The following is a 13,145-nucleotide window of genomic DNA, read 5'->3' on the forward strand; positions in this document are numbered from 1 at the left end:
TATTGATTAGTAAATTAACCTTAGGATTACTTTATTCAGGCTATAGCCAACTGTGAGAATAGCTTTCAATTAAAATAACACATTTAATATCCTAATGTCTGTGCGAAACAATGAAAATAAACTCAGCAGCAGTCCTGTTTATCATATTTTTTGCCTGTGCCCTAGCTATTTATCTATCTTTAGAGAATGACTTGTTTAAAACTCTTGAGCTCAGACTTACCTACCTTCACAGAATGAATATTTAAAACATCTACCTCTACAAACTTATCAATGATGGGTTTTGGTAACTTTGTTGAACTTAGTTCCCTTCTCACTACTCTTGATGTTAAGCAATAAGTTCTCACCATTTTTCCTTTGTTGTCTGAAATCAGGTTGATTTCCTAATTTCTATGCTTAGCTACACACAGTTATACATTTATACTGGTTTTTGTGCCCCAGAACTGATAGCTCCATTTTTAGATGGTCTCCATGGATTATGGAAAAAGGAAAAAGTGCTATATACACTCCTGAGAGTAGAAAACTAATTTTATGACATCAGTTATATCCCAAAATGTTTCATTTAAAATTTGTTATGAATTAACTACCTACCTTGTGGAGGGTGATTTTCATATGGACATTTTAATAAGAAAAAATTTTCTATTTTGAAGATTATTAACAATTTTTATACTAGATAATATCATAATGAATATTAATAGTAGCAAAGACTACTCCTTCCAAATCCTAAAATGGAGTGAAAATCCAACCATCCACTTTCATGCAATTAACCATACATATTTTCAATAATACATTTTATTTTAGTACTTAACGATTTTCTTCTATACCAAAATAGACTTCTTACACATTGTAACTTGATTTATTTAATTACATTCCAGTAATGAGTTATAAATGAAACTAAACTCAGGACTAAAAAGTTTTGCTTTCAAAAATGTAGGGAGTTTCCATAAAATAAGTTTAATAGAAACTTAAAGTTAATGCAATAATTTCAATTAGTAGGATTGAATAGTCTTTGCTTTATGAAAATCTTTATAAATTCCTTTATTGATTTTTGAAGGCAATCAAAAAATGCCATATATTATTTGTAATGCATCAGTCTGATTCTATCAGCAAGTCATAATCTACCATGCAAAAAAAATACTGAAAAAGTGCCCGTCATGCCTTGCTAACTATGGGACTGTGTTGCTTGAATTTAAACAGAGTTCTGAAGAAACCATTTAAAGCACAGAATAATAATGTAGGTATTCTTGGCCTTCCAAGTTTGCAACGACTTTCATACCTTTTGTTACATTTTTAAAAATACAATTTAGATAACTAAGAGTTCTATATAAACAGGTTTTATCACACTTCTTCAAGGTGTAGCCCATATCCAACATAATAGCTACATTTCATAAAAAATATATAACAGAGTAGTCTTAAGCAATCCACAATAAAGTCTCTCTAACTTGGGGAAATTAGAACATGTTTTGACTGTCATATATGAGATTATAATTTACCAGGAATTATCCAATATGTGACATTTTAGCTAACAGTGATATTTGCTTTGGTAAGAACTAGAGTCAAAAGGCGTTTAATCTGGTTTCTGCAGGCTTGTTAGGAAAGATGTCATAAAAATACAGTAATAAGTGTTCAGTAAATTCATAGAACATAAATTGTTAGTAAATAGATGTCTACTAATTAAGTTCCTTTGTATTAAACCTGTTATGTATGAAAGGAAAAGTTTCAGTGTTTGTAACCCCTAATAAAATTATTTGGCCTTGTTATTATACTAGTTAATTCAAATAAAACTTCTGAATATTGATATGTTTTCATGTATAGATATAAATGTGTATTTTAAGCATCAATTAGTAAAATGTTATTTCAAAATACTTAAGGTTCATGAATTTACGATAACATACTTTCACTTAGGGAACTGTTGGAGTCAAGAATTTAGAGCACTGTTCTGAAAATAAGAAACAAAATAATCTTAAGGAAAAAGAAAAATAGAGACTATTAGAGTTATTAAATTTTTTTAAATTTATACGAGCACGCATAAACTGGCTTAGGATAATAAAGGAAACTCCTAAAAGGAAAAGAGAACTGTATCATTCTAAGTATTTCGGCAGTCATCTGTTTCACAATCAGCTTTCAACACCTATTAATTCCTCATCTTCAAACACTCATTGATGTATTTCAATTAAGGATTCGTATTTAGCCGAGTTCTCATCTTCAGGTCTTTGGACCTGATTATACTGCTTCCTCTTCCCCACAACAGAGTGCCTTCAACTTCAGTAGATACTCATGATTGATTGTGCTGCTGGTGCGAAGGAGGGTGCCAAAGCTGTGGCACCAAGACAAGTCTGAGTCTAGGCTCTCCTGTTTTACAAACTGTATAACCTTAGCCAAGTTACTTAATCTCTGTGCCTCAATTTCTCGTCAGTTAAACGGAGAAAGAATAATACCTCACAGAGTTGATGGGGAAAGTGAGCAAACACAAATGATGAACATAGAACTGTTGGTTCTCTCCCTTCAACTTTGCTTATTACTGAACTTAACAATTAGAAAATGTGGCAAAATTATGGCCGTGAGATTCTCCCTTTTTAATAATGCATAGAAGATTTACTGAACAGATAGTATAGTTGCTGACATTTCTATTCAAAAAGCAAATTATTTGCCATGAGGCATGCATGGAAGACAAAATTTTAGTCACAAAACCTTGCCTGAGATAACGTTTTTATTTTTTTCACACTTAGCAGTGATGATCCACTTGGTAGTGAACATTACAGACTGAAATGCGAATGTCCAGTGTAAGTTACTGTATTTTTAGTTTCTCATTGCATGGTTTCTCTGAACGCATGAAAGGCAGTTTAATTTTTTTGAACATTTCCTTTCTTTTCAATTTCAGCTTTAGCTTTTTACATTTTGAGGCTAAGTTATTCAATCATACAAGTTCATCATTCTTATAATTTGTTGATATGTTATTCCTTTTATAGATTCACTTTATCTTTAGTAATGGTTTTCCCTTCAATATAGATTGTCTACTGTTAAGACACCAGCTTTCTTTTGGTTAATATATGCCTAGTGTTTCTTCATGTTGTATTTTCTGTTACGTTTAAGCATTTAACTTTTAATTACATATAGCTAACTTTTTAAATATAAGCTTGAACACTGCTGTCTTTTGGCAAAAGATTCATCCCATGATGTTTTATTTTTATTATAATTACTGATACATTTGTATATTTTCTGCCGTATTATGGGTTTTCTTTTACAGTATTTTTTATTTTTCTTTGCCCTTTTTTTCTCTTTCCTGTCTTCTGTCAGATTGTTTTCTTTAACATTTATTTTCATTTGACTTAAAAGAAATACACTCTATTTGTATTATTTTAGTGATTAACCTAAATGTGTAATATGCTTATTAACTCTATATTTTTTATATTTATAGCTTTCTAACCAACACACTTCTTGATTAGTTCAAAGAAAGCCAAATTACTGAAACTATCTTACTGAATGTGTTTTAAAGATATTACCCTTTTAAAAATATTTTAATCAGGAAAAATGTGTAAGTGGTCAAATTTTTATTGACTGTATTGAATTAAGAGAATAGAACGATGATTCCAATCTATAACAGCTGATCATAAACTAGTTTTTGAAGATTCATCTTCATGTTAAATTGCACAAACCAGTGACTGTCAACTAATGAGGGGTACACACACACAAGGCACAGCCTTAGGAGTGGGACAGCATAAGGAGGTTAGTATCATTATGCTACACCAAATGGGTACCAAATGGGTTAGTCCCTTCCCCTCAAGCTCAAAGTACTTCTTGGTGATAGAGGAAAGCAGCTTAGGGCTGGCTTCTTTTATCCTCTGTCTCAAAAAAGAATAAGACAGTCTGCTCAGAAAGTTAAAATCCCCACTAATTAACTTTAATTAACTCGGTTGTTACTCTTGTGGCCCTTCCAGCAATGTTAACCTCCAAATTTGGTTTGTTACTATTGAGAAAAGTTAACCAATTCTATCCAAAGTTCCTATAAGAGGAGGGGCAGGGCAAGCTGTGTAGTGCTGAAATGATATACTTCATACTGTCTTAGTTTTGCAAGGGGCTCACAGGCTTTCTTCAAGAACTGATCCTTCTAACCTGGGCTCTTGGTTACCTTAACTTGTGCCCTAGCTCCCCCCAAGCTCTTGGAACTAGTAAACCTTTGCTGCAGAAATAGACACATGGCTGTCAATATGTCCACACCCTTTTAGGTCCAGTGATAAATTATTCACTCTGGCAAAAGAGGGCAAGGACCACCACGATTTACAGCACCCCAGACCTCACCAACAAAAACAGTGGTTCTATATCTGATAGAACTATGGGGGAATTGCCTCCAGGAGGCAAATGTAAATTATCATACAGCAGCTTGATGAACCAAATCTTGGTTAAGAGGCATGGTCTCTCCCATAACTCAAGGTTACACTAATGCAGGCCAACACTGTAACTACATACTCACTGAGGGTAGGGCAGTCAGAGGTCCAGGAAACCATCCCTACCATAATGCCCAAGGAGGAATCTGTTGAATGCCTGGTACTACCATGTGCTGCCCAAGCTATTTAGGATTGTAAGTCATCCAACTACTGCCTTTACTTCGGTTTTGGAACTTCCCAGATCTATGTCCCAAAGAGCTATGTCCCAATCACAGGTACACTGTGCAAAAAACCAAGACCTGTGCCCCAGGGCCCATGTTGCAGTGTAGGCCATCCTGAGTACTTTTGCATCAACGTAATAGTCAATTTAACAAGCTCTTCTCAGCCCCTACAGTCACACAGTCCTTAAGAGAAAAATGATATGGCCTACTTGCAAAGTAACTGGGATTTCAGTGAAATCAGATTGTATCTATTTGTTGTTCCTGTATTCTTGACCTCCATATAGCCACAGGTCTTCTGACCTCAGAGGTTCCTAATCTATGAGTTCACTTATGCAATAGCCCTCCAATATACAGTGGCGCCACTTAACTATACATTGCCCACAACTTTTGCATGACTTCAGAGAGAACTGTAGTCTACTGAGTTGACAGCTTGTTATTACTACTATAATGTAAACACCTGATCAGTGCTCTATCATAGCCTCCTGCAACACTGCCTCCAAGAAGAACCTAAAATGAAAATTTGAGAGCCTCAGGGTAGTACTTGGGAGAAACTTCCTTTGTGGTCAAAGGATCCATAGATGCCAGGTAAGGTGTTAACAGTTCTGGAGAAGGGCCATTCTTAGATGTCTATGAATTTATCATCATCATCTCCCAGAAGTAGTTAGGATGCCCTCTTGGAAGTGCATGCCCTCCAGTTTTAAGTTTTACTTGCCATTCTTAAATATTAAGTACCCAAAGGACATTTGCTTTACTTCCTACAGAAAAGCCAACTGGTTCATCTTCTATATCACCCACCACAGAATAAGTCAGATCAAAGCATACCTCTCCACTCAAAATATCTTGTCTTTTGTAATAACTATGCCCTCTCCTTTTTGGTTCCCCTATTTTATTGTGCCCTCCAGTAGCACAAATATTCTGATAGCCAGTTAAATGCCTGCACAAATGACAGACACACAAGAGACTCCATTAACACCCAGAAAGCCAAGGTCCAGTGTATTGACCAGCATTAGGTCATAGGAAAGAAGACACCTTCTCTGTGTGATAGAACTGTAAGACTGCTAACAGGGCAGAGGTTAGTTACCAATTCCACTGGTTTTCCAAGTCTGTTTTCCGTTATCCATCTTTTTCACCACTCTACTCTGTCCAGCCCTAGGAGATATTATACTCCATCCTAGGTCTTAGTAATCTGCCTTAGTAATCGCAGCAGGTAACTGGAATATGTCATATGGAAAGCCCAGGATTCCATTATTAAGAATAATGGTCTCAAGGAACATTTGTAGAAAAATCCTTCCACCTTTAGAATGCCTTCAAGCAGTGTTTCCAAGCAAACAAAAATCTTTCGTCACACTGATAAACAGAAACTGGAATTGAACAGTAGCATGCAGAATAAATCCGGGGGAACGAGCAGCGCAACAGTTGACTTCACAGTGAGGCCTCTCCGCTTGCTACCATGCTTAGAATGGGTATTTCAAGGCAAGTTCTCATTTGAAACTTCGGCCCAGCTGTCCAATCACCTGTGAGATACAACTGCTGGCTTACTGTGTTGCAGCCATTGTATAAATTGATACCTTAACATTTTCTCTGTGATGTTCTCTTATGGAGCCTTGAAGAGATCCCTAAATCCAATTTGAGATTCTTGGAGCATTGATCATTTCCTCCCTTCACCATCACCTTCAACAAATGCAACAAAACATCTGAATAAGGTACTTAACAAACTTTTAAACTTTAATAACAAGTTAAAATAGGAAAAGAAATCATCAGTAAAAAGTACTTAATGGGGTGGCCGGTTAGCTCAGTTGGTTAGAGCATGGTGCTGATAACACCAAGGTTGCCAGTTCGATTCCCGCATGGGCCCTCCTTAAAAAAAAGGAGCTGTACCCTCCTTTAAAAAAAAAAAAAACTTAAAAGTAAATGTATTAACCTTTACAATAACTATTCCATAATTTCTATATTGTATTTAGATCCTGACTGACCAAAAGAAATCATATAAGGCAAATTATGTATGTGAATAACAAAATTAAGACTAAGAAATACAAAGAAAATAATGCCCTTTTGAACTAATTTTTTTAAATCATACTTCTAAATCTGTTATTAAAGTTTAAAATGTTTAACACACCAAGTACCTCAAGAGAGCGTTACCATTTATCATAAATAGGCCAAACAAACTTGATACATTTACTTATTAGCTTACTAAATAGAGTAAATATCCTTTTTCAGTAGTCTGAAAAAACCTGAGGAGTTTGATCTTTTTTATTGCTTTCTGTAAAGCAGCAGTGGTTGCAGTTACCCCTTGTGTTAAGAAAATAAAAAAAAAAATTTTAATTCTGTGAAATTAGAAAAGCAGAAAACTAATTCTAAAGATTCTGAAACCTGTGTTAAGTAATTCAATGTGAGACTAGAGCCATCTAGTGGTTGAAGTGTAATGTTACAAAGCACAACTATTGAACAAAGTACAGGGAGTCATGGTTTTAAAAACCAATAATAAAAAACGTGGGCAAAAATCATCTAGTCTAAGATACTGATTTTTAAAGGTTTACAGAAAGAATCCCTTTTTAACAGGAGATCTAACCTATATAACAAAGTAGGACTAAAAGTGAGGTACGGAGCCTCCAATCCCACACCAATTTGTCCAGCAGAGGCCAGGCCAATGGAAAACAAGCCATGAGAGGTAGTCTGGGCAAATAACTATTGTTTGAAAGGAGGCACAATGAGAAGGTGCCTATCAGCAAGATTGTCTCTTACCCATCTTTCCCTAGAGACATCTTAGGGACACTGGTGTGCAAAGGACAGTGGTTAATGGGCACAGAGAATTAGAGTAGGGAGTAGGCAACAGAAAGGTTACAAACCTCTTTTCACAGGGACATCACTTACGTGCTCATTTGATGGAACACTTTAGAAAACATTAGTATAACTTAATTGAAAATGCAAAATAAGAAAGTAACACATTTGCTTTTTTGCAAGCCAGTAAGAGCTGTTTCTAGGTCCTATGGGCTTTCACCAACCAGGCCCTGGACTGGTCCAGGCGTGGAAACAAGAGCCCACTTTCAGGTCCCAGCTTCCTCCCTTCAAAAGGGCAAGAATGTCCATAAAATCGAGGCAAGAAATGGAGCTCTCCAAGGCCCCTCTCTGTGGCAGAGACCCCCAGCCTGGAGAGCAGCTTGTCAGCTAGGCTTGGGGTGACAGGCTGGAGCAGAGTTCCAAAGACTCGCAAACATTCTAAGGCCACATGAAGCACAGTACCCAACCAGGGAGCATCCACTGGGCTCTCCCAGTTCAACTTCCATGGTGCATGCCTTTGGACAAAGCCATTAGTTTGCCGTACACAGCTGGACACTGCCTCCAGAGCCTTATAGATCTGGAAGTTAGCATAGTGGTCTGCTACCTGCTTGGGCAAAGTGGCCACTGCGCTCACTAGAGCATAGTCGTCTGCCTGAACACGAGCTGATGGCCCCACCAACCCTGGCTCCCTGGGAAAACAGGTAGAGCAGAAGGCCGGGTAAGTCCCAGAAGGATTTATTCTACTGGCAGTGCATCGGTTCAAGAGACCTCCCAAAGCATCTGCCAGCTCAGAGTCTAACAACTTGACCACCTTTTCATCATAGTAATCACAGTCCCAGTTGGGGACGCCCTGACGAAGGAGAAAGTAGCGAAAGCCATCCACAGTATAGCGATCGAGGCAAGTCCTGGGATCCACCACGTTGCCCAAACTCTTAGACATCTTTTGGCCACAGACTGTCCAGTGAGAATGGACATAGATGCGGTGCGGTGGGTTCATGCCGGCGCCTAAGAGGAGGGCAGGCCAATAGATAGCATGGAATTTGAGAATGTCCTTGCCTATGATATGAGAGGTGCTTGGCCACCAAGACTTGAACTCAGCATTTGGGTAGCCAATGACAGTAAGGTAGTTGACTAAGGCATCCAGCCATACGTAGATGGTCTGCGAATCATCCCCGGGCACCGGAATGCCCCAGTGTAGGTGGCTACTCCTGCGAGAGACTGACAGGTCCGGCAGCTCCTCCTCCAGCCACTGAAGGACTGTGTGATGGAATGGCTCGGGCGTGATCGCCTGAGGGTCGTCGCGCAGCCACCGCTGGAGCGGCTCCCGGAATTGGGAGAGCCTGAAAAGGTAGTTTTCTTCCTTGGTCCAGGAGACGGGGTGCCCGCTCTCGAGAGATACAGGACATGAATCCCCCGACGGGCCCGGATGCCGGGTGACCTTGGCCTCAGGCAGGAAGCACTCGTCGGAAGCGCAATACCAACCTTCATAGAGCCCCTTGTACAGCAGACCTCGAGCCTTCAGCACTCCCCAGAAGTGCTGCACAGCCCTCCGGTGCCGGGCCTCGGTGGTGCGGATGAAGTCGGTGGAGGAGACGCCAGCGTCCCGGAAAAGCTGCTGGAACTGGGCCGAAACTCGGTCGCACAGCTCGGTCGGGGCCAGGCCCGCAGCGGCTGCTGCTTGCTGAATCTTCAGGCCGTGCTCGTCGGTACCTGTGGAGAATCGCGTGGCGGCGGCGCTGGGAACTCGGAGGCGACGGTAGCGGCACAGGGCGTCCGCCAGTAACGCCGAGTACAGGTGTCCAATGTGCGGCGCGGCGTTCACATAGAATATGGGTGTCGTGAAGTAAGCGTGCGCATCGCGAGCGTGGTCGCCAGCACCTAGAGGGCCCGAACTGTAGAGGCGTGGGTTAGAGGGCGCCAGGAGCCAGACCCTACCCGCCAGCGCGCGTCCTAGCAACCGCAAGACAGAAATTCGCAGCATGGTGCCGGCGGGGCCCAAACGGCGGAGTGGGCGTTCTGGAAGCACGTGTGAGGGGCGCATGCGCAGCCGTGCCGCACCGCCGCTTCCGGCCGGAAAACTAATGGAGAGCAGCCCGGAGCGTCCGCCCTCGGCCGCCGCGCCCGCGCGCCTCCTCCCCGCGCGCCTCCTCCCCGCGCGGGTCTCCGACCTTGCAGCTGTGAATCGCCGCTGCGCGCTAGAGATGCAGATAGCTTAGATGCGCTGGACTTAGGGGAGGTTATGAAAGCGGATAAATCTTTATCTTTCCATAACATCCTGTGTGTCCTGCTTTGGGTTGTAATTTTATATTTACAGAGCTGTTTTCCTCTCTAGGCTGATCTGCTTCTGGGCAAGAATTTTGTATTAGGACAATTCAGTTCTCAAGCCCCAGTCAGTGGCTGGCACATTGTAGGACACAGAGTATGCCTTCTTCATAGGCCCTGGTCATCGGAGGGCTCCGAAATATCATCTAAATTTTATCTCAGAACCTAGTGGACACAATCTGGAAGGAGGGAGGGAGGAAGGAAGACAAATAATTACCTAGGGTACTTGAAGGAAGGATAAGAACTGAAAACGTAAAGGAAATCTTTAAACGCGCTCCTTTTTTACTTAATCGACAAAAGAGGTAGATTTGTGATGTGCCACGTCTGCCAAACATTTAGATCTGGGGATGTGGAATGCAGTATGTTGTCACTGTGTGCGTGAGCGAGAATCAATCTTCCAATTTATTTCTCAAAGTAATTAGTAATTTTCTTTTTAGATGGGCTTGAGGTTCTTCTTAGAGCAGGATTTTTTTCAAGTTTGCTTTTATTAACGGAACCCTAGCTCTTTTGGAGGGGCATGCCTTAGGAGCCCAGAATTGGATTAATATTACTCTGCTTCATTACATGCTCTCATCTTTGGTCTATGATTAGCCATCTTTTTTTTTTTTTTTTTTTTTTTTTTTTTAGTTTAAATACTATATTCATTTCATAATAAAATGGAAAGTGAACCCACAACTCAAACTAAGAACTAGAAGTGGTTCTCTTAAAGTGGTCCCAGAATAGCAGCTTTAGCATCAACCTGGGACCTCATTACAAATGCATATTCTTAGGCCACACACACAGCCTTAATCAGAAACTCTGGGGCTGGCACCCAGCAATCTAGGTTTTAATGAGCTCTCCAGGTGATTCCGATCACACCAAAGTTTGAGAACCATGGAAGGAGAAGATTACCAATGATTTAGATCTATGGGCTCCTTGTCTTTCTGTTCTCCTCCCAGAGGTAATCATTGTCCTAAATTTTGTACTTTTGCATTCATGTTATAAAATATGTGGTATGTCCAAGCAACATATTGTTTCATTTTGCTTGTACTTAAATATTTTTAAAAGGATATCATACTACAGGTAGTCTTCGACTTAGCTCTTTCACTCAACAATTTGTTACTGTGATTCTCCATGTTTTTGCCTGTAATACTAGCTAATTCTTTTTGACTGCCTTATGACAACTTATGAATGGAGGCATATGGTAAGTTGGATTTGATTTCTGTGGTGATATAGAAAATGGACCAGTCAAATTCTCTAGGAGTTACAATACATCCTACAAATATCCTTTGGGTATTTAGGTGATGTGCTCTATTTGATCCAGCAGTTTAAGAAGGGCAAGTGAAGGATAGGTAAAACTTAAAACTGGAGGGTATATACAGCCCCCAGAAATAGGAAACAAATCCAGGCCAAGTGTCAGAGATATCAGGTTCTCCAGCAATTTTTTCCCCCTTTCCCATGGAATCTATTCTTCAGCATGCAAACGTGCTATTTTTTTCATACATCTTTAAAAGAAAAAAATTTTCAACCCCCACTGCTGTTCCATTTCTTTCTTTTTCTTTATAGCAGAACTCCTTGAAACAAATGACTGTTGATGCACATTTGAGTGGTTCAAGTTTTTCCTCTTAGAAATAGTACTGCAACTAACTTTCTTATTTTTATCTCCTGATACTTATATGCTAAAGTTTCTCTTGGCTATATGTCTAGGAGTGATATTGCTGGATCATAGAGGATATGAATGTTCAATTTTGAAAGAACCCCATGATTAAACAACTCTACATCCCCATCAGCAACATACCCTTACAGAGGTCTCTCTAATACTTAGATATTATCTACTTAACTTTTTGCCAAACAAGTATAAAATGCTATTCACTAATATCCATAGAAGCACTATTCACAATAGCCAAAAGATCGAAACAACCCCAATGTGTCTATCATCCGATGAATAGGTAGGTAAAAGTGGTATAGCCATGTACAGTGGAATATTGTTCAGCCATAAAAAGTAGTGAAGTACTGATACATACCACCATATAGATAAACCATTAAAACATTATGCTAAATGAAAGAAACCAGGCACAGAAGACCACATAGCGTAGATTTCATTCGTATGAAATATCCAGAATAGACAAATTCAGAGAGACAGAAGGAGATTAGTGGTTGCCATGACATGGGGGAAAGTTGGAATTGAGAGAGGATGCTTAAAGGATATGGGTTTTCCTGTTGGGGTGATGAACAAGTTCTGGAGCTACATAGTGATGATCATGGTACAATACTGTGAATGTACTTAATGCCGCTGAATTGTACACTTTAAAATGGTTAAATGGCATATTTAATATGTGTATTTTATGACAATATAAATGTTATGTCACTGGTCCTGATTTGCATTTTCATGTATTTGTTAACCATATACGTTTCTTTGCCTGTGAAGTGCCTATTTATATTTTGTGTCTACTTTTCTATTGGCTCGTCTTTTTCTTTATTTATGTGCAGGAGTTTGTTTATTCTTGGTACTGTTCCTTTATAGGTTGATATTTTGTAAATATCTAACAGTATCTAGTCTTCTCACATTAAAGTGGCTTAATTAATGCAAGTTCTTAATTTTAATATAGAATTTATCAAAATGTATCTTATGATTATAATTTTATGATTTATCATTTACAGCTATTTTATTATTATTATCTTTTTGCCTTAAAAATACTCGTAGTGCTATGATGTCAGAATAAATATCCATATTTTCATATAAAAGTATAAACTTTTTGCTTTTGATGTTCAAGTTCTTTTTATAGAATTGAAATTTTTATATACAATATGAGGTGGGGATCCAATTTCTCCCCCATAAAGATAACTAGTTATTCCAGCTTCATTTCCCCACTGATCTGCCATGCCACCTCCATCATATATTAAATTTCCACATATGTAGGTTTCTGTTTCTAGGCTCTTTATTCTTTTGCATTGGTTAATTTGTGCCTTGCTAAAAATAACTTTAATTACTATAACTTTATAATAAATCTTAATATAGATGGAACTAATCTCTCATTCTTCAGAAATATCTTAGACATTCTTGCACCTTTTATCTTCCACATAAATATTAAAATTAATATGACAAATTCCATGCAAAAGTCTGTTGGAGTTAATATCATTAAATCTATACCTCAGTGACAGCTGTCAAGGGCTGGGGGGAGAAATATTTACGATATTAAGTATTTTTTAAAATGCTTATGTATATATATCTCTCCATTCTCTTAAGTCTCCTTTAATGCTGATCAGTAATGCTTTACAATTTTCTACATATAAATCTGGCTTATATTTTGGTAGATTTATTACTAAAAAAACTACATAGTTTATCAATGATGTAAATGGTGTCCTTTTTTGAAAGTTATAGTTTTTTCATGGTTATTGGTGTATGAAACTGATAAAATCTAAGCTTCTGTACTCTTTTTGAAGAAAGAGCGGTGGGGGGACC

At 38.8% G+C, this 13,145-nt stretch overlaps 2 protein-coding genes across 2 annotated transcripts in view; both read right to left on the reverse strand.

The window, feature by feature from the left end:
* The window catches only part of PLCL1 (phospholipase C like 1 (inactive)), a 406,607-nt gene that overhangs the window by 385,471 nt on the left and 7,991 nt on the right, over positions 1 to 13,145 (reverse strand). The gene's annotated exons all lie outside the window — the stretch shown is intronic.
* Positions 576 to 10,260, reverse strand: MARS2 (methionyl-tRNA synthetase 2, mitochondrial). Its single transcript, XM_033113056.1, has one exon. It carries the CDS (start codon positions 9,420 to 9,422, stop codon positions 7,581 to 7,583), a length of 1,842 nt encoding a protein of 613 aa, XP_032968947.1. The 5' UTR covers positions 9,423 to 10,260; the 3' UTR covers positions 576 to 7,580.

The sequence above is a fragment of the Rhinolophus ferrumequinum genome, chromosome 8 (genome assembly GCF_004115265.2).
Source record: "Rhinolophus ferrumequinum isolate MPI-CBG mRhiFer1 chromosome 8, mRhiFer1_v1.p, whole genome shotgun sequence".
NCBI lineage: Eukaryota > Metazoa > Chordata > Mammalia > Chiroptera > Rhinolophidae > Rhinolophus > Rhinolophus ferrumequinum.